Source organism: Manis javanica, chromosome 2 (assembly GCF_040802235.1).
Source record: "Manis javanica isolate MJ-LG chromosome 2, MJ_LKY, whole genome shotgun sequence".
In the NCBI taxonomy this organism is placed as follows: domain Eukaryota; kingdom Metazoa; phylum Chordata; class Mammalia; order Pholidota; family Manidae; genus Manis; species Manis javanica.
In genome coordinates this window covers 52627765-52652786 of record NC_133157.1, presented here as the reverse complement: position 1 = coordinate 52652786, position 25022 = coordinate 52627765, and the positions used below count along the sequence as shown (strand labels likewise).

The 25022-nt window shown below is 32.7% G+C and overlaps 1 protein-coding gene across 4 annotated transcripts in view; it reads right to left on the bottom strand.

The window, feature by feature from the left end:
• Positions 1–25022, bottom strand: part of ZDHHC21 (zDHHC palmitoyltransferase 21) — a 72353-nt gene that overhangs the window by 11824 nt on the left and 35507 nt on the right. For all 4 annotated transcript variants that reach the window (XM_037018631.2, XM_037018630.2, XM_037018632.2 and 1 more), the window contains one exon: positions 8492–8608. In XM_037018631.2, coding sequence (XP_036874526.1) covers positions 8492–8608 — 117 coding nt within the window. The remainder of the gene's footprint in view (positions 1–8491; positions 8609–25022) is intronic.

The window sequence follows — 25022 nt, the reverse complement described above, 5'->3', positions numbered from 1 at the left end:
AAGGTAGACTTTTGCTTGACTTCCTAGTACCTTTGATCGGCAGACAGTAACTCATTTAACGTTATGTCTTCCATAGCACCTAGTACCATATTGTTCAAAGCAGGTACTCAGTATATGTGTGCGGCATGAAACTAATTGAACATGGACAGAAATAGCATGATTCTTTAATTTTTTTCTTTGCAATCCACAAAGAAAAATTCCTGTTAATCTTAGCTCTCTCTCCTCCTTTGAAACCAGAGCTCACCATATTCCTCACCTGAAATGTTTTAAACACCTATCTGCAACAGAGGATCAGCTATATCTTTTATTAGAGACCTGAAGTTCATATACACATTTAATCAATCATGGAAGCAAAGTGAAAGGGCAGTAGATCTTACAGTTATAGGACTGAAAAATCTCTTTCCAAAATAATTCTTCATCAAGTCATTTCCTAGCTGTGTAAAACCTTAGGGAAGTTATTAAAATTCTGTATCTCAATTTTCAAATAATAATACTTACTTCATAGGTTTTTATAGGGATCAAATGAATTAATATATGTTAGAGGCCTAATAGCTTCTCAATAAATGACAGTCCAAGTTTTTATTGATATTGCCTACTAAACTCTTTCTGAGAGGGCTTTGAGATATAATATCTCATTTACATTAGAATATAACTTTTAAAAATTAGGTTTAAATTTAAAAAGTGGCTTTTAAAATGAAAGATAAAATGACAGGGACCATAGGAGACAACACAGACAAAATCCAAGTCTACCAGGGACTTACAGTCTAGTTGAAAAAATTACTATGTACATAAACCATCATTCATTTACTCATTTATCCATCTGTGTATCAAAAATTTACTAAGTGACTATTATGACACAGTCCTCATATCAAGGAGCTTACAGTCCACTGGAAGTGGTCAAGTATACAAGAAATAAACTATACAGGAATATACAGAGGATGCCACAAAGGATGATTATACACAATAACACTGTATAAATAAACCTTACACTAAATATTTGAAACAGCTGAAAAGTTAATGTTGCAATCAAACTCAAGGTCAATTACTCTCAAGATTTTTAATACGAAATTATACTTTTAATAAAACTTTTGGTCATTACTTAGAGGTAGGATGGGCTAATGTGCCCCTTTGGCTGGGATCTGAAAAGTAACTAATATGGGTATAGAATGTGACAAAGAGAGGTATATGAATCATTGTAGAAAAAGATCTACAAGTTAACTATACTTGTAAGAATCACTGTTGTCTCCAATCCTATAATGTTTTAAAGTCAGATTAAAAATTCACGTGTATTCAGAACATAATAAAATATATGTCTGGGGAAAACTGCAAGTAAAATGGAAACTCATAAATGTTTAGCTTCCTTACAAAATAAAGCATCTATTTAATCCCTCAAGCAATCAGTAATGCTTTAAGACAATTAAAATGCCCTATTCCTACTGAAAAAAATTCTAGAAGTAGATTTAAATTGTTTTTAATAACTTTTAACCTTATCAGAAATACTTCCAAGGAGTTTATTACACTGAGCAAAGATAGATGATACAATATAAACACATTTTCACACAGAAACATGTTCATGCTAAAGAGCAATGCAATTTCACAAATCATAATTTTGATGCTAGCAGGCATTTTTTAATAAGAATGCATTTACATTACCATGCAATGTAACTTAGTATGTATTTAAACTAATTCCTTGGCCATGGGAACCTAGTTTCTACGAAGTTCTCTATTGTATCTAAAATTTAAAAAAATTATAGCCAGTATTAGCATATGACATTAAAAGCATATGAGAAATAACTTTAAATTTTAATGATTTTTCTATGTTTTTAAAAGCTACTGAGAAGCTATTTCATATAATATTTCCAATTCGTATAATTGGAAATATCATTATTAGAAACACATTTTATTTTTATTAAACAAAAATATAACTCAGAAAGGAAAACAAAATACTGTACAGAGCTCCCTTTACAGAAATATAAGTGAGCTGTGGGTTCAGCATTATTAACAATGATTTCCATATTTGCAATGCTGATGTGGAGTTAAGTAAACCAAACATAATCTGTACAGAGACTGTACTGAATGGTGCTGATTCACCCCACTGATTCAGTAGGCTACATGGCAATATGTAATTCTGAGGATTAATTATCTCAGGACTTCATTTCTGAGTATATATTAAAGGCAGGTAATTCAACTAATCATCTGCTTACTAAGAATGCTATTTAATAGATACTGTCACTTAAGCTAATTTAGTATTTTGAACAAAAAAATACTTTTCATTGCATAAGATAACCAAGTTAAAATTAAGTCACCTCTACATTTATGATTCTGTCAGTATTTATTTAGGTAACCATGAGCCAGTGTTTAAGGAGGAAAACATTTCCCCTTTTAACTTGAAAAGCTTTGCTTTAAGTTATCTTTAGTAATTCAAGTAGAGTTCAAAAATAGTACCTGTGACCAAATACAAAAGCTCAATTATTTTGAGAATTTAAAGCATTTTACAAAACTGCAACTAATACATCTAAAATACATCTTCCCCGCGCTACTCTCACCCTCACCACAACTGAGAAAAGCACTATGCTGCAGAGACACCATCAAAAGCTTAAGCTGTTACAAAAACTCCATGGTGCCCAGAAAACAAAATGCTTGTATACAAAATGTAGATAAACTGTCAGAGCAGCATCATGGTATACAATAGCTCACCGTCAGAGCCTCGGCAGAAGGCACTGTACCAGCTGTGACAGCGCTTCTTGATTAACTCTCTCCAAACCCACTGACTGAAAACATGACTATTGCAATCACCCAGCGCTATTAGTACGGTGCTCATCAGAATGGACATTATTCTTGGCTGTGTGTGAACTACTACTCAGTAAGAAATTCTGACAACATCAATTACATTAATAACAACATCACTCTCCATTTCATTCAGGAACAGAAAAAAAGACTGAGCAGTCTAAGTAAGGAATAATTAGAATAATCTGTTGCCTAAATAAAGGGCACTTCCAAGCACATTTTGAAAACACTTTAATTTCAATACTAATTTTAGTAAAAAAGCACAAATGCTTATATTTAAATCTTGTTTAAAATTAAATCTAAAAACAATCTAAGGTAATAATCCTTTAAAATTGGGTTTAAAATTAGTCTATTCCACAGAAATTGTGTTGTGTTGAAATCTTGTAACCTTAGAATGAAATTAGGAATCCAGTTTTTAAATTTAAGTAATTCCTTATTATTTTATTTGGCTCACAGATAATCTATTCTTGTTATGTCTAAAATGACATTAGATTATAATTACTGTGATTATCCTGTTACATTCTTCCATCAATAATATGAGATTTTTCCTCTTACACAGCAGAGAAATGACTTATTCCAAGGAAGAACAAACAGTGAAAGAAATTACTAAAAGTTGATATACTGCTTCCTCAAAACCTCAGTCTAATCCCCAAAAGAGAGAGCATTTGCTTTGCTTGTTTGTTGTCAAATAGGCCTATTTTCAAGCTACATAATCACATAGTTTATAAAATGAAATGATTATTCCTGCCAGTGTTTTCCCAGAATGTCCCCTGGTCTCTGGGGCACAGGAGTAGGGGAGGAGGAAGGCTCAGAGGAAGAATTAAATTTACTGTGATTCTTTCTCATGCTACCCGACAGACTCATCACTTCTATCGCACTGTAGGCAGAGACCCATGGAGTCAAAGGATGATAAAAGCATGCCTAGGTGTGAAGGTTCCTGCAGGTAGTCCTAATCTTCTCATAAAATGAAACAACAAGCATATTTATAGAGAAAGTAAGCAAAATCTATAGTTTTAACTTTAATTAAGACATTAAATAATATCTTAAATGCTAATAATTCATTAGATTTAAAATTAAATACTGAATGCATAACAACTTGAAGTAATAAGTAATTAAGCCTTAAAGAACCTTAAGATCAATGTGGGAAGGAGTGAATTCTGAAAACCTTTTATAAGTTTTTTTTTTAACCCTGCAAGAGTGGTGCTTGAGGTTCAGTATGAAAGCCCAGGTAAATAGAACTGAACTTCAATATGATTTTTCAAAGTACTTAAAGTCAAGAGGAAGTAAAATGACTAAAGACTGGACTAACAAATAGAATATATTCTCTTTCCTTCTTTATCTTAATACATTCTTTTTGAATGTTTCACAAATGTATACTTTCTACAGACATCAGACATCTCTAGTACAGAGTATTTTCAGAGGGCACTATATGTACACAGAAAGAGATGAAACTTTTAGGGAGAGTATTATTTGACAAATGTGGTTTCTACCCAATTTTAGAAATTTCACATCAGGACTAATCTCGCTAAGACAATGAAATGCTCTTCAATATTATATCCAAAGAGAAAAAAATGAGCAATTTGAAAATTAGTATTAACATGTTGGTAGTTAAGTATAGACTCAGAATGGAAACTGATGTATGTCCTTTAAAAACCAACGAATACTACAAATAACTTTATGTACAATTCAAGGTAAATGCTGAAATTTTAGAGTAGGTAATCTTAAAAATCCTTGAGGCCTTTGCTGCCAAATTCCACTTCTGAAACTACTAGGGCTGCTGGTGAGAAGGAAATTGTTACCCTCAGCTATAAACATCCAATGGCCCTTATAAGTAACTTGTACTCTTAGCAGCGAAGCTCCCAAATATCCATTCTATCATGATTATAAGAAATTGGGAAATCTGAGAAATATCTTTCAACAGATATAAATATATACCAATGATTTTGGGAAATTCAAAAAATGCAAGCATAATCTGGAAATTTTGTCATGGAGTATGAGCAGATTAGGAAGTAATTATGAATCAAAAGTAGAGAAAGATGATTTTAGGGGAAGACTTACTCTTGTCTTGGCATTGTTATTAATACCATGTTATTTATCATCATTAGAGACATCACAAGAGATATGAGACATTTCAAGCTGAATAATAAAAATAATTTAAACAAACTTCCTACAATCCATAAACAGCCAATAAACACATGAAGAAATGTTCAGTGTCATTAGTCATCAGGAAAATACAAATAAAAACAATGAGATAAAACCTACCACAAAAGCTGCAATGAAAAAGTCTGACAAGTACTGATGAGGATGTGAAACAACCTGAATTTTCATATATTGTGGGTAAGAGTGCCAAATGGTACAGTCATTTGAGAAAAAGTTCTGGCATTTTCTTATGAAATAAAAGATAAATCTATCTTAAGTGACCCAGAATTCTTCTCCTAAATATTTACCCAAGAAAATGAAAGCACGTTTCCACAAAAAGCCTTGAACAAGAATGTTCACAGTGGCTTTATTCATAATTGCCAAAATCTGGAAGATCAGTTATCTAACAATAGAATCGATAAGCAAATCATGGTATAGTCATACAGAGAAATACTACTCAGCAATAAAAAGGAGTTAACAGTATATGCAACAACATGGATGAATCAGAAACATTATATTGAGTGAAAGACTTACATAAATGGGTATATATGAAATTCCACAACCAATACTAATCCCTGGTAGAAAAAAGATCAGACCAATTGGGCCTCTGTGGAGTACACAGATTTACTGATAAGGCATGAGGGAACTTCCTGGGAGAGTGGTAATATACTGTATTGTGAAAGGGTTTGGTTTGTACATATGTATATTTGTCAGAACTTATCAAGTACCATACTTGAAATGTATGTCTTTCATTGCATGTAAATTTTGCCTCAAAGGAAAATATAAACCACTGAGCTCTAGTCAATGATTTATGTGGTGAACTAGTTGATGCCTGTAGTTTACTTTGATATGTTTCAAAACATATAATGGATTGACAGATGGAGAGTTTGAAATGAGACAAAGCAAGTATTTTAACATGTTAACTGGATATTCATTAAATTCACTAACGTGGTTGGGTAGCCACTAAAGTTCTTGAAAGTTTCCTGTTTAAAATTTTTCCTATATAATCTAGGCAGGGGAAGGTGATTATGAGTACCTTATAAAATATTCAAACAAAGGTTATACAATAAATATATTTTCCTTCCATTTCTGACTACATTCTTTCGGTTCTCTTTGAAGACCAGTAGCTTACTATTACCTAATGCATTATTATCCAAATTTTAAAAAGAGATAGATACCTACTGAATTTTTTCCTTTTTTTGGAAAGGTAATGTTTTATTAACATTTCTTATTAACAAGAGAAGAGGACACCTTAATAAAATATAAATGGACATCAACAAACCATGTATAAAATGAACAAATGAATAAAATTAATATTTAATTTATGCCAAAAATATGTTCCTTTTTTCTTTAACAGCTTTATTGAGATATAATTCACATACCAATAAAATATAGACAAAGGACATCAACAAATCATGTATAAAATGAACAAAAAAATGAATAAAATTAACATTTAAGTTATGCCAAAAATATGTTCCTCTTTTTCTTTAACAGCTTTATTGATATATAATTCACATACCACATAATTCACCCATTTAAAGTCTACAACTCAATGTTTTTTTTAGTATGTTCACAAAGTCATGCAAACATCACTACCATAAAGTTTAGAACATGTTCACCACTCCATAAGAGAAGCCCTGTACCCTTTAGCTACCACCTCCAGGTCCATGATTTCCTAACTCTAGGCATCCACTAGTGTCTTAAGACTTGCATATTCTGGACATTTCATATAAATGGAATCATACAACAGGTGGCCTTTTATGACTGGTTTCTTTCCCTTAGCGTAATGTTTTCAAGGTACATCCATGTTGCAGCATATATCAGTACTTCACTTTGTATGGACAAATAATATTCCATTGAATGGATATACCACATTTTGTATATACATTCATCAGCTGATTGGATTATTTTCAGCTTTGGGCTATTATGAAGAATGTTGCTATAAATATTCATTTATAAGTTTTTGTGTGGACAAATATTTCATTTCTCTTGGTATCTACCAAGGAGTGGAACTGCTGAATCAAATGATAACTCTATTTTAATTTTTTAAAGACTCGCCAGACTGTTTTCTAAATTATGTGTACCATTTTACATTCCCATTAGCAATGTAATAGGGTTCTGATTTCTCTATGTACTCACTGACATTTTTAATTATATTTTCATTATAGCCATCATTGTGTGTGTGAAGTGGTACCTTATAAGGTTTGATTTTTCATTTCCCTGATGACCAATGATTTTGAGCATCTTTTCACATATTTATTATCCATTTGTATATCTTCTTTGAAGAAATGTCCATTCATATTCTTTGACCATGTTTTAATTTGGTTTTCTTACTATTATTGAGTTATGAGTTCTTTATCTATTCTAAATATAAGTTCTTTATCAGATAATAAATATCTGTTATTTTCACCTTCTTGACAGTGCCTTTGAAGCATAAAAGTTTATAGTTTTGATTAAGTCCAATTTATCTATTTTTTTCCTTTGGTTTTTTCTACTTTTGGTATCACATCTAAGATGTACTGTCTAATCTAAGATTTACTCCTACATTCTCTTCTAGGACTTTTATAATTTTAGATCTTACATTTAGGTCTATAATCCATTTTGAGTTAATTTAAGTATACAGTATGAGGTAAGGGTCCAACTTTACTCTTTTATATGTAGACATCTAGTTCTACATATCAACATTTTTTCAAAAAACTTTTCTTTCCCCTACTGAATAGTCCTGGCACCCTTGTTGAAAATCAGTTGACCATAGATATATGTGTATATTTCTGGACTCTCAGTTCTATTTCATTTATCTCTATGTCTATCATTATGCCAGCATATTTTCTTGTCTACTGCTGCCTTAAAGTTTTGATGTATTCTTTTCTTACATTTTTTTCACTGTAGAGTTTGATCAAAAGGACTGCGCATTTAAAATTTTGACACTGACAATTTGCCCTTCAAAAGGGTATACCAATTTTCACCCCACCAATGATGGAGAAGAAAGCCTACTTAACCCTACACCTTTTGCAATGCAGTGTATTACTAAACTTTTAAATCCTTACTCAATATGATTTTTCTCACTTTTTGATCTTTTCTGTTGTGATGAATCCCACTTGGTTATAAATGCATGCAAGAAAAAAAAAAAAGAATGACTAATACAAATGTTTCTATCAGCAACTACACTTTTTGTAATAGTTTAAAGGGGAAAGAGACCTTTAAAGTACTGTTATTTGTAAAAGAGAGAAAAATGATTGAACACTACATGTGCTGATTAACAAGAAAATGGTTAATATGGTATATTCACTAAGCAGAGTATATCAAACTATTAAAGACTATAAACATGATGTCTGTAGCCATGTGAAAAAATCTTATGTTAATCTTTAAAAGGATATAAAATTGTATGTATGCTCTGTACACTGATTTCTAACTGCCTTAAAATTACATAGGCATACAGAAATGGGAATATATAAATGACTATGGGTAATTTTAATTTCTAAACATTCTATAACTTTTTAGAATTAAGTTCAAAATTAGGGATTATGTTTATAAATCCATTACTTTACAATAAAAATATACTTACTGTGATGATGCCAATTAGTTGAGTATAAAAGAGTCCAGTTATTCCAACTAACATAGTAATGCCCATAAAGGCCGCTAGTCTCATTACGGCCAATTCATGTCTAACAACAAAAAGTTCCTATAAGAAGAAGAAAAATGAAGGCTTACGGACAATTCAAAAAGTTACTTGTAGTTGCAATAATAATCAAGAATTGAGCCATAACATTTTCCCTCATCTCAAATGAAGTACTCTCATCCATTTTGAGTTTATTCCACTTAATCAATATATATTTGAGAATTTCAAATAATTTTTAATTCATAGTAGCAAGCTGAAAAACTGTTTCTAAAACATAGTAGCAAGCTGAAAAAACTAGAAACTAGTACTGTTGTGTCAAAAAACCCTCAATCCTAAGGTTGCAAATCAGTCATGCTCATGTACTCTTTGTAACAAAAAAAAAAAACAAAAAACCCTCCTATCATGTATTCTTTGTAGCAAAAAAAAAACTCTCCTAAAAACAAAACAGAGTACAACCTTCAGTACGATAAAAGGAAAGTTTATTATTATACTGTTAAAAAGCTTGAATGCAAAAGCTTGATTCACAGTATAAAAGTTCAAGTGACCAAGATACCTAAAATGATCAACTTAGTCAAAATAAGTGGAAAACACAAATAATAGGATCTTATGGAAAGCTCTCTTCAAGCCCACTTCATTCATTCATCCATCCACTCACTCAACCACCACTGCCAAGCACTATGCTATGTAATAGGAAGGTAAAAATGATATAGTCCATGTCCTCAAGAAGCATGCAGTTTATTTAGAGAAAGAACCCAACTCCAAAACAAGGTGATATATTCCACAAAAGGAATGTGTGCACAGGGAACTGTAGAAACAGAATGGAATGCCTAGACAGGAAAGAGAAAAGGAAATGCTGTGTGGGAAAGCTGATTTTCTGGCTAAGAGCACAAAAATGAGACTCTTAAAAGTGAACCAAAGAAACTGTGGTAAAAGGACAGGAAAAAAGAAGAGAAGCATTTGATTTATCCTCACTGTTATCACCAGGCAGAAAAGAGCCAGTGAAAAAACTGACTTCTCCTGGAAACCTGTTGTTAAACTTTAGAATAAAACTGAACAGTGGATAATAGCAATAAATGAATGGGAAGGTAACCACCCCATATGCTTTTTTTAAATAGTGATTCAGGTTAAGACTTAAAAGTATCTGTTGGCAGTACCAAAAATAAGGAGGTCACTTAACATAATGCGTATGCTGGGAAAAGAGAAACTGATGCTTTTCTGTATCCATAAGCAACCACCAGATTCAAGCAAAAATCTGACTCCACACCACATCAGTCAATGTTAGCCTGGAGAAATTTAAAATTCACCAAGACACCTGAACTGTTACACAGCAGCCAAACTTTAGGCAGCCATTTCAAAACCTCAGTTAAAAGAGCCTAATGCAGACTTGCTGCACTGATGGACAGTGACTGCATTGGAGTATGGGTGAGGACTTGATAATATGTGTAAATGTAGTGACCACATTGTTTTTTCTTGTGAAACCTTCGTAAGAGTATTAATCATACCTGAATAAAAAATGAATAAATGAATGAATGAATACAAATGAATGAATGAATGAATGGACAGACAGATAAACAAACACACAAACAAATAAATAAATAAAAGAAGTGAGGGGGGAAAAAAAGAGCCTAATGCAGAATTCTTGCAAAATATGTAAAGATGAAAAGTTGGGACTATGAATGATATAAAAAATTAAGTGTAGTAAGATCTGCTACAATGCTGTTTGAAAACAAAACTTTTTTCCAACATGATTAAAATGTTAAGTGATAAATTGAACATAGCAAGCATTTTTAGATTGCTTACGTGTGATTTTCCCCATGGGAAACCCTAGATGAACACAGAAAACTCCACCCAGCCCAACGAAGACATATAGGGAGACACAAAACAAACACACATCCCTCAAATATCCACAGCTACCTCAATTTATATGTTATGAGTCACACTCATCCACATCTGGTATTTCAATGCTTCCTCCAATTTCATACGACCCTCCTTCCACCACTTCACCATGATTCACAAACTACAACCATTCTGATGCCCACTTCCATAAGAAAACTCTATGTCTCTTTCAAAGTGAAGTGCTGTGTTCATTACAGTATTTCTGTATTTCTCAATTATTCAACGTGTAAAACTGTGCTGCTGTTTTTATTAGGTTCCTACCGTCTTAAGTGTCACTAACAGTTTTCAAAGGTTGTGCTTCTGTGTTACCACAAGTTCTGTGGTTTCCACTGGATGATATTGCAGTGAGAATATTTTACATAGATAAATGCATAACATACAACTTCAGATTAGAGAGAAGTAATACTACCCTCTCAAGAATGAAAACAGTTGAAACCATGCAGAGGCTTGCCTGTGTGCTTCCCTTCCTCAACCCTACCCTTCTAAAGGTAACGGTCACTGATTCATTCTTTATACATTTTAGATACTACTATGTTTGGGTTGCATACTGCAAATATCCCCTCCTACTCTGAGTTTACCTTTTCACTCTTCATGGCATCTTTTGATAACACCAAATTCTTAATTTTAATGTAGTCCAATTTATCAGTCTTTTCCCCTAGTACTTTTTATTTTTTGCTTACAAAATCTTTCCCATCCCTGAGATAATGATGACATTCTCCTATATTATCTCCTAAAGCCTTTAAAAGCTTTATCATTTTGCTTTTCATATTTAAGTCACTAACTCCCCAGAATTGATGTTTATTATTTTATGCACAGTGAAATGCAGAGGTCTGGATTTACTTTTACTACATGGATATCCAATTGTTACAGGACAGTTTTTAAAAAGCTTTCTTTTCCTCAGTGACAAGAGGTCAAGTGTTCGTACAGACCTTATGTAGAGTCTGATGTGAGCTCTCTATCTGTTCTCCTGGTTTGTTTATCCCTGTACCAGCAATACATGTCTCGTTTCCTATGACTTTGTAATAATTCTCCATACCTGATAGGCCAAGGCATCCCATCCTGCTCTTTTTCAAAAATGTCTTGGTTATTCAAGATAATGTGCATTTCCATAAAAATTTTAAAATTAGGTTTTCAAGTTACAATACACACTCAGACACACACACACACACACATAAACATATTCTTTCCATTAAGAGTCACAATTTCCCCCTAAAGGTCTTGAACTTTTTTGTCATATTTAATTCAGGAACTTCTTATCTCTTAATTCCATTATAAATGGTTTGCTATTCATTTCATTATCTAAAAGGGTGGTTTATTACCATACAGAAATAGAATTTTTAAAAACAGTTTTGTATTCACACTTCTTAAAAATCCAAAAGAATCTATGGATAAATTACTTACACAATCTTATCAGTGAAGTAATTAGTTTCATTTCTTTCAGCAGTTATATCACTTCCTTCTCCTGAGTCACTGCACTGGCCAGAACTCTAAGCATTGCTGAATAACGTGGTGATGGGGGCATAATGGACATCAGTGTCTTGCCCCCAATTTGAAGGGGAAAAGTTCAACACTTCATGATTAAGCATATTGCAGCTGTTGTGTTTTATGTGTTGGTTTTTTGTGTCTTTCATTTTGGAAACTTTTTCTTTTAAGTTCTCTAGTTCCCGTTTGTTAAGAGTTTATGACACATGAATGGATTTTATGAATTTTATCTTTGTCTTCAGAAACGAATATATACATTGTCTTCATACATATTATTTTCTTCGTGATCTGCAAATATGATTAAATACACTGATTTTTCTAATGTAAAAATAACCTTTTTTTTCCAAAAATAAATTTAACTTGGTCAGGCTGGTTACATATTAACAAGATTGGGTTGGCTGATATTTTTTTTAGTAGTTGTTTATCTATGTTCATAATCACACTACTCTATAATTTTCTCTTTCTCTTATTACACTTGATAGGTTATGCATACACAACATATGCTATCTATATACAGAAAATGATTTGGAGAGAGTTCCCTCTCTTTTTCTTCTTTTAAAGAGTTGGTATAAGACTGGAATTACTATTTCCTTTGTATTTGATAGAGCTAGAACTCACTGGTAAATCCATGAATATTCTTTGCAGGAAAAGTTTCAACTACTGACTCATAATTATGGACCACCCATGTTTCCAATTTCTCCCTGAAGCACTTTTCTTCTTAAAGCAATACCATGCTTATGATCAAAAAGGGCAATAATGTAAAGAAGTCAACTATCCAAACTAACGTACAGAATTAATCAATCCCAATAAAAATCCCCCACCAGTCTGCTGGTGGGAGTTTTTAATTTTACTTTGTTTTGATTTGTAGAAATTGCTAAGTAGGCTGTTACTAAATTTCACAGGAACAAACACGAAGAATAGCATACCACTCCTATATAAAAAGAACAAGGGAAGAGGGTTTGCTCTACTTTACACATTCTCCTTAGGGGAGTATCACCCCCAGGAGGGAGAATATAAGTTCTTGGAGGGAAAAAAAAAAAATCTTAGCTATTACAATGGCTTATGGCCATACACAAATCAATCCTACCTGACAAAATCTTCTTCCCTAATATATTTAACTTCATAGAGGGAAGGGGAGAAATAGTCCAAAAGGGCTCCACAGGGGAGCAATAATACTGGGAGAAAAAAAATTGAGAAACATTCCTCTGGATAACAAGATTTATTATAATATTACAACAGTTATGGCAGTGTGGTGCAACCACAAAGACAGACAAATAGACCAGTGGACTAGAAAAGAACCAGAAACAGATATACATATACATGGCCCTTGGTTTATGACAAAGATGGTACTGCAGAGCGGAAAGAATTAGCTTTTCAATAAATGGTGCTAAATCAATTGGATAGCCATCTGTGAAAAAAACAAAACTCTGACTCTACCTCATAGGAATCACAAAAATCAATTCCAGGTGGAAATATGAAAAACATTATACTTGGAAGACAATACAGGAGAATTATATTAATGATCTGCGGATATAAAAGACTTGTTAAATTGAACCCAAAAAGCACTAACCAAAAGGGAAAAGATTAAAAAGTTGGAGTACATCAAAACTAAAAACTTCTTCTCACCAAAAAATATAATTAAGAGAATGAAAAGGTAAGCCACAGAGTAGAAGATGTTTATGACACACATAATCAAAACAGGACTTGAATCTGAAATACCCTACCATTATATACAAAAAAAAGTCAACCCATGTACCTATGGGAAAAATTCTTAAACAGGTATATTGCACCAAATAGGTTATTCATATAGTCAGTTAACATACGAAATCAGTACCACTAGTCATTGGAGAAATGCAACATACTGTTCATCCCCACCGAAATGGCTAACTTTAGGAAGACCTGAACAAGTATTAGTGAAGTTATTAAGTAACCTGAACTTACATACTCTACTAGTGGGGGTTTAACTTGGTACTGCCACTTTGGAAAACTAGTATTATCTACAAGAATATACATACAACCTTTGGACACTACCACTTCTAGCTATACATCCAAGAGAAGGACACGCACATGCACAACAAGAGACATAACAATGTCACTTTTGGCAGCATTATTTGTAACAGCCAAAACCCAGAAAACATACATGTCCACCAGTAGAATGGATAAATGATTTTATATTAAATGAACTAATTTACATTAATTGTATAAACTATATTAAATATAAATAGGTAAGCTATTTATATTAAATATATAGTTCGTTATGTACTGTCTCTCAATTGTATGTAAGTTTCTTGAAGATGGGGACTTTTGCCTGTTTTATTCAATGACTGAGTCCCTGAAGCCTAGAAACACTCAGCTCTAGCTCACAGGAGGTCCTCAACATATATTTATTGAATGAATAAATGAAAATGAGGAAAAGCTAGACAAAAGAGCAGTTTCCTTCTCTCAACATGTACAGCAAGAGAGAGTGCTACCTACAAAGAGTGCTACATGCATGCAATAGCACAGATAAACAAAAAGAAACATACAGGCAGCATGGACACAGACACACAATTACACAAAACAACAGAGGAGGAGAGGGACACTTACATGAAATAACATTCCTATATTCCTTTTTGGTAATCTTTTGGAATCGTTATCATTTAAATTTTTTAAATGTTACAAAAACTAGTATGCAGTGGAGCATCATCTCTTGATGCATGCTAAATGAAAATAAAACAAGTTTCAGATCTGGCTACTTATGATCTAATTCTAATACTTGGTCTGTTAATTCCTTGAACTCATTCTTCCAATAATCTAGTCTTCTATCCTAATCTCAATCCCAAATCCTATGATTATATCCTATACCCATAAATGTATCCATAAAATAATTGCAAATTCAAGCATACCACCCTCCTATCTTTTGAGCTAACTCCCTATAGTCCATCAGTACTACAAATTCTCAACCTAAGGAGACATCCAATGTGTTGACCCAACCACCATCTCACTGTCTATTCCTGTCCTCCCCAATATTTTTATTTGATTGTTTATAGACCACAACACACTGTTATCATTTCTCCTTCAATATATTTCAACTTTCTGACCCACTCTTACACTTTGTTCTCTTATTTTACTGGCTGCTCGTTCTTAGTCACTTTTCTCGGTTCTCCTCAACTTCTAAATTTAAGAGTGCCCAGGGCTTGCACTTCAGACCTCTTTTTATTCTCTACCTATAGTCATGCCCTAGAAAATCTCCCATCAGGTCCCATGGCTTTAAATGCCATCTTTATGCTGATAGCTCCCAAATTCACATATTTAGGGCAGACCACTACACTGAAAACCGATTGCTCTATCTGTGTAGTTAACATCTCTTCTTGAATGCCAAATAGGCATCTCAAACATCTTTAACTTCTTCCTAACACCTACTCTTCCCCCAGGCTTCTCCACCTCAGGAAATATCTTTAGTCTTAGAGCTGTTCAGGCCATGAAACTTTGGTATCATCCTCAACTTGTCACTTTTTAACTCATACAACACATCTAAATCGCCACCAAACCCTGTTAGCTCTTCAAATTCTAAGAGCTAACTTAAACTTCTCAACATTTCCCCCACTCCTGTAATCATCTCATGTCTTAACTACACTTTAATAGTCTAGTAACTGGTCTTCCTGCTGCCATCCTTGTCCCTCAATTTATTCTCTTAGCAATCAGTTTTCTTTCCAAAATGTAAATGAGGTTGTGTAACTTTGCTCAAAACCTCCAATAGCTTTCAAAGTCCTGACCACTTAACATCCTAACAAAACAAAGCCCTCACCTCCAATTCCAGCCCTCACTGTTCTCAATTCAGCTCCTGCTTTCTCCCTGACTCCACCTAAGATACACTGGCCTCCTTACTGTTCCTTGAAAGTGTCAAGCATATACTCTCAGCTCAGCCTCTTGGCTCTGGTTCTTTCCTCTTGTTAGAGTTTTCTTTCTCCTGCTATCAGTGACTGGCTTTAGTTCCAGTGGTGTGCTCAAGTATCACTGTGAAGAAGTCCCTCCCTGACTATGTCATTAATCACTACTCTTATCCCTTATGCAGCTTTCCTATACTTCACAATACTTATCTTATATACCATATATTTGTTTATTGCCGTCTCTCCCAGTTAGAATGTAAACTCCTTATAGCAGGAACTTTGTTTAGTTCACTGCTGCCTCCTCAGAAGCTAGAATAGAGACCAGTGCACACAGCAGGCATTCAATAAATATTTATTGAATGACTGAATGAGTGCTCTTTAAAATTCTGAAAATAAACAACTGTTTTACAAATGAAATTTGACATATAAAATATTAGTTTTCATATCAATCAATAGGAAGCAATTTTTATTTATAAACTTATTTAAAAGTAGTCTATGTTTTTATGAAACAAGTCTGAAAATTAACAATATGTGCATTATTTGTGATCTTCCTAGTGAAGAGTTTCTCAGCCCCAATACTACCAATACTTCAGGCTGGATCATTCTCTGTTGAGGGATACTGTCTTACGCATCACAGGACACTTAGCAGCATCCCTAGCTGCTACCCACTAGATGTCAGCAGCACTCTCCCAGATGTGACAACCCAAAATGTGTCCAGATATTGCCACTGTCCCCTGGGGACCCAAGTCTCCCTCTTTCCCCCTGTACTACTGGAAGGGATTTGGTTTTCTCTGCTTTTCAAAAATGGAAATAGCTTAGATCACAACTGAGATATCTAAGTGCACAGATCTGAACGCAGATCTCAAAATGGCCAAATAACCAACTTCACATGCTTAGGTTCATGTAGCAATTATTCCTGCATAAAATAAAATCCTATTTATCTGTATGGTTATCAGAACTTTTAAGAATGGACCTTAGCCTAAAATGTTATCATTATATTAAAAAATTCAGACAAAGAAGTTGCAGGATGATTCTGCATATCCCCCTCTCACCACCAGCCCCCAGGTAAAATGCACTTTTTTCAGTTTTGTCAAACCCTAATGGAAGTTAACACCTAAATGAGAAAACACTATTTATACCTAGGACTATACATTACATTTTGATACAGATATAACTGTAATTTTCTTAGGAAGCAAATTTCACTGGTACCTGACTGCCAGGTCCATCACTGAAGTTAACATATTTCAGAAAAATCATGTGTCTGCCTTCCCATATTTTGGTGGTTAAAAACTCTAGAAACAAGTTGGAGCAATTCAATACGAAAACAAGATAACATATTTTCTTGCTACATTTACCACTCAATACTGTGCCACTGTGTTTGGTAAAAGTAAAAGACAAGTGACACAATAAAACTGCTGCCAGAGTTTAACCATTTAAACTCAAAGTGACTGAAAACGTTCTTAGAGAAATTAAAACTGCTACATCTTTTATGCTAGATGCCAAAATATTTATAAACAGTTAGCAATATAAAAAAATTTAATGAGGACATGTATTTAGTGGACTTGGTATTGCAGGGCAAGGTCAAGATTTATTATAAGGTTTCTGTGTCACCAAAAGCACAGGTTATATTGACACATAGAACTGACAATTTTGAAAATAAAAGGTATTCTTAAACTCATTTTTTCTACAAATATGTTAGATATATATATATATAGATATATATATATCTGACACTATTACAAGAAAGAAAGAAAAAAAGAAAAAAAAAAGAAAGGAAGAAAAATTTCCCAAAAGGATGGTATCTCCACGGCATTTCAGGATACATGAATGAAAATGCCAAATTACCCTCATACTAGCATTAAAAATAATTTCCATTTCATATTTATCCTACTTTTCCACTCTTTCATTGGCTATTCTTGACTACACTTGCCAAAAACTCAAAAAGCTAAGTATTTATTTCAGCAATTTTATCCATTCTAAAGTGACCACAATAAATAAATGACCTTACAGGTAACAAAAAAGCAAAGGGTACTGAGTAAAGCCTGAAATATTTTTTTAAATAGCAACAGATAACAGAAGAACTCAGGATACTTTAGGATTGATTACTTAAAAGAATTTAAATAAAATTATGAAGAGATTTACCAATATTCATAACTACTTATATCCAAGTCTTCTGGCTATTTCTCTGTCAGCCAAAAAGCTAGGCAAATTGTTGTGGCATGATTATATCTGACATCAAATCCCTAGCAACACTATAAAATATGAGCTAATTGGAATAATAATAATGTATTTTCCTAACTGAAGAGTTGGCTAGACTGGTAAACCTTATTTATTTTCCTATTCTGAATATTGGCAGCATGTCCTTTATTGAAATTCTCTCCCTTCCTTCCCCTTCTGTCACTCTCCGCACAGCCTTAAATGCAGTTAGTACATTAACTTTTTGCCCTTAACATAAAAATAGGTATAAAAGAATCAAGTAGAAATTATCTGAATCTACTTCATCTAAAAACAATTTAAAAGATGTAATTTCAGAACTAAAGCAGAATTCCACAAATGATTAGCTGCATAATCTCACAGTAATATCCACAAATTGTTTATTTAAAAAAGAAAACAACTTCGTATATTCTCATGTATGAGAATTGCCAATAATATGTGATTGCCAGCGAGTATATATTTTTAAATATATTTTTAACTTACTACAATGCCTTTATAGGATATATTTTGACAGTCTTTATATTAGATAAACTACTAAGAACAGGTTGTCTCAACAATGAAAAATGAAGACAGCAAAGTATGAATTTACCAAGAGCAGATTCTGTGATGCTGAGCATCTTTTTAATCTGTACTTTCTTTAGATGAACAATGCTAAAATAATATTGCTAAAACATTTCCTCAGGAAAAAAATGCAGAAAGTGAAATAGCAGCTTGACACTACACAATGAACACTGATGTATGGACAGACAGAACTGGGCCCAAATCACACTCAACTAAGTTGTAACTCCCCAATCAGACAAGCTATTGGACCTCTCAGAATCTTAGTCACCTTACCTGTTCAATGACCATATTACTTATCTTGTCAGTATATTTTAAATGAGTTGACATTTTCCACTAATCAAATGCATACAAATCCAGAATAACATAAAGTAAAAACTCATGAAATGTATGACTTGTAAAATATGCTTTCATCAGTAATAAATTTTAGAACATATACTAAGTACAGTGATATCTTCTTTACTATTTAAAAAGCTGTAATTTTCTACCATTAGTTTTGGTAAACAACTAGCACACAATAAAATGAAAAATATTATTATAATTTAATATATGCCAAATGACCAGTTTTTTGCTTATAAACATTTAAAATAACTATGTGAAAAGTCAAATGTGGCCCTTGATTAAAGAAAATTCATTTTATTTAATATCCATTTATTTTTTTCATTTAAAATGCCAAATCATGCCCCAATCCACAGGTTTTGAAATCTTTGAAATGACTTTCACCCCAACAACTACTTAAAGCAACATATATAAGCTTCAAGAGGATAAAATTTACCATTACATTGACATAAATGCAAACAATGGTCAAACTAACTTGACATCTAACATTGGCAAATCTTCTCCAAATATCTCAAAGCTTGTCATTATTGATTTTGAATTATGTGATTCTAACTAAAAATATTTCATTTAAGCCCATTTAAAAGAAAAAGACCTAGCACTTAACTTTTTGCAATTTTTCTAGATAGGAATTTTGTCTTAATTGAGAATTTTGAGATTTTTCTAGCTACTATTTACAAAGGAGACAGTAATACTAGTACTTCCTAAGTTTATAGGCATTCTTTAATATAAGAGAATATGAATCAACATTTACAACTTTAATAAATCCTTATTTTGGACATTAATTCATGATAAACAAAATTCTTTATCTCCTACACCACTTACTATCTCCTTCCCTCATTAAAGGATATATTAAAGTATTTCCTCAAAACTTCACATAGTAAAAACATATAAATCCTTGAAAGTCCGCAATAGGTGGATATTTTAAAAGTAAAGATAAAGAATTGTAAAAAGCATTGAGTTATCCTAAAAAAAAAAAAACAATAAGGGCAATTGCAAAGCAATTAAAACAATCCTGCACAGAAAGAATTCACCCAAAAAGAAAAAGCTAACAGAAGAGAAAAATGGAAGAAAATCTAGGTCCCAAACCTTGCATTTCCCAGAGTTTGTGAACAGCCTGCTTTCTCTCAACTCTGTCTTTCCCATGAACTTAACCAAAGCTTGCCAGTTTTCTACTGAAAACAGGTTAAGTGCATTACAACAAAGTTTAAAGGGCTATTCATTTTTTTTCTTTTGCTTAATTAATAAACACTTTCACCTTAAAACAAACAGAAGAAACAAAAACCCAAGCAAGACTTGTTAACACTTTCTTTTCCCACCCACAGAATAAGCACTCAGTTTAGAATTTTAAAATAGACTAGGAAAGATACTATGCTGCCATCTATCAACCTGAAAGAACCAAACCTTTCCCTTCCTCTGGCTGACAGAAGAACACAGGTTCAAAGTCCACAGCACACTTTAACTGTACTAGTATCTCCACAAGAAAGATGCACATTAAACATTAATACAATCTCCAAAGATAATTAGTGACATCTGGGGATCTTTATTCCATATTCCAAATAATGAAAAAATAACAAGGTAAAGGAATAAGGTTTTTGACATTATCTGGCCAGCTTTACACACAAAATGAAGAGCTGGATAAAGGTTTTTGGTTGTTGTAGAAAAAAATTAGAGACAAAAAGGCAAGGACTTAGGGAAAAATGATGGGGCAGGATTATTTGAAGAATGTCAACAGTAAAATAATGTTGACTTTTTTTCTGAAATTGCTGGCAACTTCTGTCTACATTTATTTAAAAATGCAATAAACATCACCACCAAAAGAACTGCTGTAGTAAGAACAATGTTCTATTATTTACCCTTAGAAATATTTGCTATACAGGATACTAGTATTTTAGAACACATTGGACCTTAAACAAATTACCCCAATTACAGCCTCAAGCTTTTTGTTGTTCTCTTGTCCAACAATGATTTCCTTCATCTGTCCAGCTGGCTGATCTCTACCTACACCACAAAGTCCACCCAAGTTTCATTCCCAACAACACAACAGTTCTCAAACCTTGTGACTGCAGGTCCACTGTTCTGCCCAACTCCACAAGATACCATTCACATGGGTAATGACATGAATGCCTCCTGGAGTTATGCAGTCAGGCAACACTGTTTAGAATCACAGGGGAAGAAATATTAAACAAAATGCTGCTGCCAATGTCATCTAGGAGGAAAGAGATTGTATGAAACTAACCCTCCCAATAAGAACACTACTAAAAACCAGATAAAATCCAAATAATTCACAAATAAACAGCTCACTGAAAGCACTGAAGAGTAGCCAAACTAGCCACGACTTAGAGACAGAGCCCAGAGAGAGTAGAAATGCATTAAGGTGAGTCCTACATGCTGCACTGCTTTTACTTTACCGTACTTCCCAAATCAAGAGCAGTACTATGCAAAAAGTCAAGTAGAAGTGGAAACACAGAGCTTTCGGCCATCTCAGAGCTGGGGAAACACAGGAGAAGGGACAATCCTTGGAAAACACTTAGGTTTTTTCAACTGAGACTCCTGAAAGCTACATCTTAAGAGAAAAGGCAACTGAAACTAGTCCTTCACAAACACAAAATCCAGTAATCATAAATCCTTACACAATCTTAATAAACACAGTAAATATCATCTTCAAAACAACTGCAGTATTAAGACCAATGTTCTGTAACTTAACTTTAAGAATATTTGTTCTACAAATACTTGGTTGGTTCATGATAAGTTTTCTTTTCTTACTGCCTGTCCAAATAAAGGAATAAATCATATCTTAGAAAGAAAACATCCACCAGATCTATAATTTGTAATATAAAATGCCTGGTGTCCAACAAAACTTATCAGATGTGTCAGTAGAAAGAATGAAATATCTGGAAACTAAGAAAGAAGAGAAAAAGAAATGCCAACAGAGAAAGACCCACAAGTAAATCTCAAATATTTAAAATATCAGACACAGATATTAACATAACTTTGACTAAAATGTTCAAAAATATAGATGACAAATGAAGAATTTCATCAGAGAAATAATCAATGAAAAAAAAGTACCAAATGGCAATTAGACAGGTGAAAAAATATAATACTGAACCAATCAGTAAGCCGGAAGATTGATTCAGTAAAAACACTCAGTCTGAAGCACTGAGGGAAAAAAAGGAAAATGCAGAAAAGATTTTTGCAGTGTAATAAGATGCCACATACATACAGTAAGATACACAGAAATTCAAAAGAGAAAGTTGGGCAGAAGTAATACTTAAAGTGACACAGGCCAAGAAATGACCATAACTTAAGAATGTTATCAAGCCATTGATTCAATAAGCTCTCAAAAAGGAAAAATGCAAAGAAAACAGTAATGAAGCACATCATAGAATAACTGCTAAAATCCAAAGACCAAAAAAATTCATAGGTATTCCAGCCCAAATGGCAACAGAGGAGGCTCCTGAACTGGAGCAATTCTTTTTTAATTAAAAAAATAAAACAAAACAGACACTAAAGGAGCAACTTTACACATTAGGTATGCCACTACAGAAAATCATCAAATCATAAAGGAAGAGAGCAAGAGAAGAAGAAAGGAACGAAGTAATTACAAAGCAATCAGAAAACAATTAACAAAATGGCAATAGTAAGTCCATACCTATTAGTTACTTTAAATGTAAATGGACTAAATTCTACAATCAAAAACTAAGGCTGAAAGGATTACAGAAACAAGACGCAACTATACAGTGCCTATGAGAGAGTCACTTCAGCTTTGAAGACACAATGACTGAAAGGGAAGAGATGGAAAAACATATTCCATGCGAACAGAAACCAAAAGAAAGCAGAGTAGCTATACTTTTACATCATACAAAACAGACTTTAAGGCAAAGACTGTAATAAGAAAGAAAGCATGTCAAAATAATGATAAAGGGATCAATCCAACAAGAAGATATAACACTAAATAAGTATTGACTTCATATAGCATATGCATTATAACACATAATTGATGAACAACAAAAACAATAATGTCTTGGTGTAGTATATTTTTAGCACTACATCTATTTTATACCCTACAGTACCAGAAATGATGATGAGGGGGGTGTTCTAAGGCTGCTGCATTCATTACCTGGGCAATTGTCAAAGTACTAACATATTAAACTTCAAAATATTCAGGAAGAATCTTTTCATCTTTGGGAATAACAATTAAAAGAAGAATAAAAAAAGAAAAGCCATCAGAACGGGTAAGTTGTAATAATTTTTTAACTGAAAATTCCAAAGTAGACAAGAATTGGAGAAAAATGGAAACAAAGTACAAAAGAGTCAAATAGAAAATGAACAGTAAGATGATATAGTTAATATAAGTTACACTAAGTAAAAATCAACTGAATATTCCAATTAAAAGACAAATATTATCACACTAGATTTTTTTTAATGGAGTTTAGTATCTACAAGACACACATACAAGACAACCATGGAAGATCGAAAGTAAAGAAGATTAAAAAAAGATAAACGATGAAAATATAACCAAAAGAATGCTGACACAGCTAAATTAATAACGAAAAGAAAAATACTTTTAAGGCAAGAATCATCACCTCAGATAAAGAGGTGCAATTTATAGTGATACAAGAGTCAACCCATCAGAAAGATAATAGAATTTTAAGACTGTATGCACCTAGTAATACAGCTTCAAATTATCAACATCTAAATCAATGAAATGACTAGAATTCATTTCAATGAATATTTTGTGCCTATTGAACAGTCATTTTGCTTTGGATAATTGGACTATTTGAGACTATACAAATTATACTTTCCCCAGGTCTAATTACAATTCTGGTCTTTGAATTAAACTTTATTCTAGTAAATTCCAGTAGGTTAAAAACACCAATAATAAACATACTACTTTTAAGTATTTAGATGAGTCAAACAAAACTGTCTCTTCTTATATTGGATAACTATGGTAAAGTTCTCTTCTCCATGTAACTAAATTGAAAATACATGAATCACTTCATTCAATCAGAGAATGTACCATAAACAATGTTAAAACATACTGGATTCCTCAATAGAATGCTAAATGATCTTGGAAATGTCATAACATACCTCCTTAAGTTTCAATTTCATTATCTCTAACATGAAGGTAATTATAATTCTTAATCTGAAAATTCTTATACAGCAAGGATTTTATAAGACTTGTGTTAAGAGCATAATTCCTGCTCAGTACCAGTAATTAACTGTCAGATCACTAGAATGATTTACAGTTTACTGCTTATTACCAAAGTAGCATTATTACAATCAATATGATCTAATTATTTGCTTTATTATCCTATTGACTAACATACTATTATGATTTTTAAAAAATTAGAAATCACCTATATTGCTTCTACAATTGATTGCTCTAAGGAAAATTTGGTTTGAGTTTTCAAATCCATCTTGTACTTACTTTTTATATTTTCTTCCTCATTTATTAATTGCTTAATAATTTTTTACTATGCTGCTAGTCTTTCATTAACACTCAGTATGCATGTAAATATATTTATGTTTATATATATAATATTTCTAAGTATTTAAATATTATCACCTATAATCAGCATTTCCATTAAAAAAAGATTTTCTCTCCAACTGTTAGTAATTTTTCTACAGTTTCTACCTTCATTTGGAAAGGGAAATCACTTTGTAATTTCAAATGTCTTAATCTTTAAGTTAAATATTACCATTACATTCTTATATGAGTTTGGGGATTTCTTTAGTCTGCCATCAATCTCCCAGTAATACAGTTAAACAGTCTGTAAATTTTTTATAAATATTAATAAGCCAAAGAAAACTGTTCCCTCCTTCTGAGAGCTTTCACTGAAATCAAACGTAACATAAACTGAACACCTATTATATACCAGGTACTTTCACATTTATTATCTCATTTCATCTCACTACTATTCACGTTCTTCAGAAGAGTACACTGCAATTGAGAAGGTTAAATGACGTTTCTAAGGTTATACATATAACAAGAAAGGCCAGGTTTTGATCCTAGGTATGTCTGTTTACAAAGCCAAGATCTTTCCACTACCAGGTGTTAGCAAACTCAATATAAAGAGTCAGATAGTTAATATTTTAGGCTTCCAATGTCTCTTTTACAA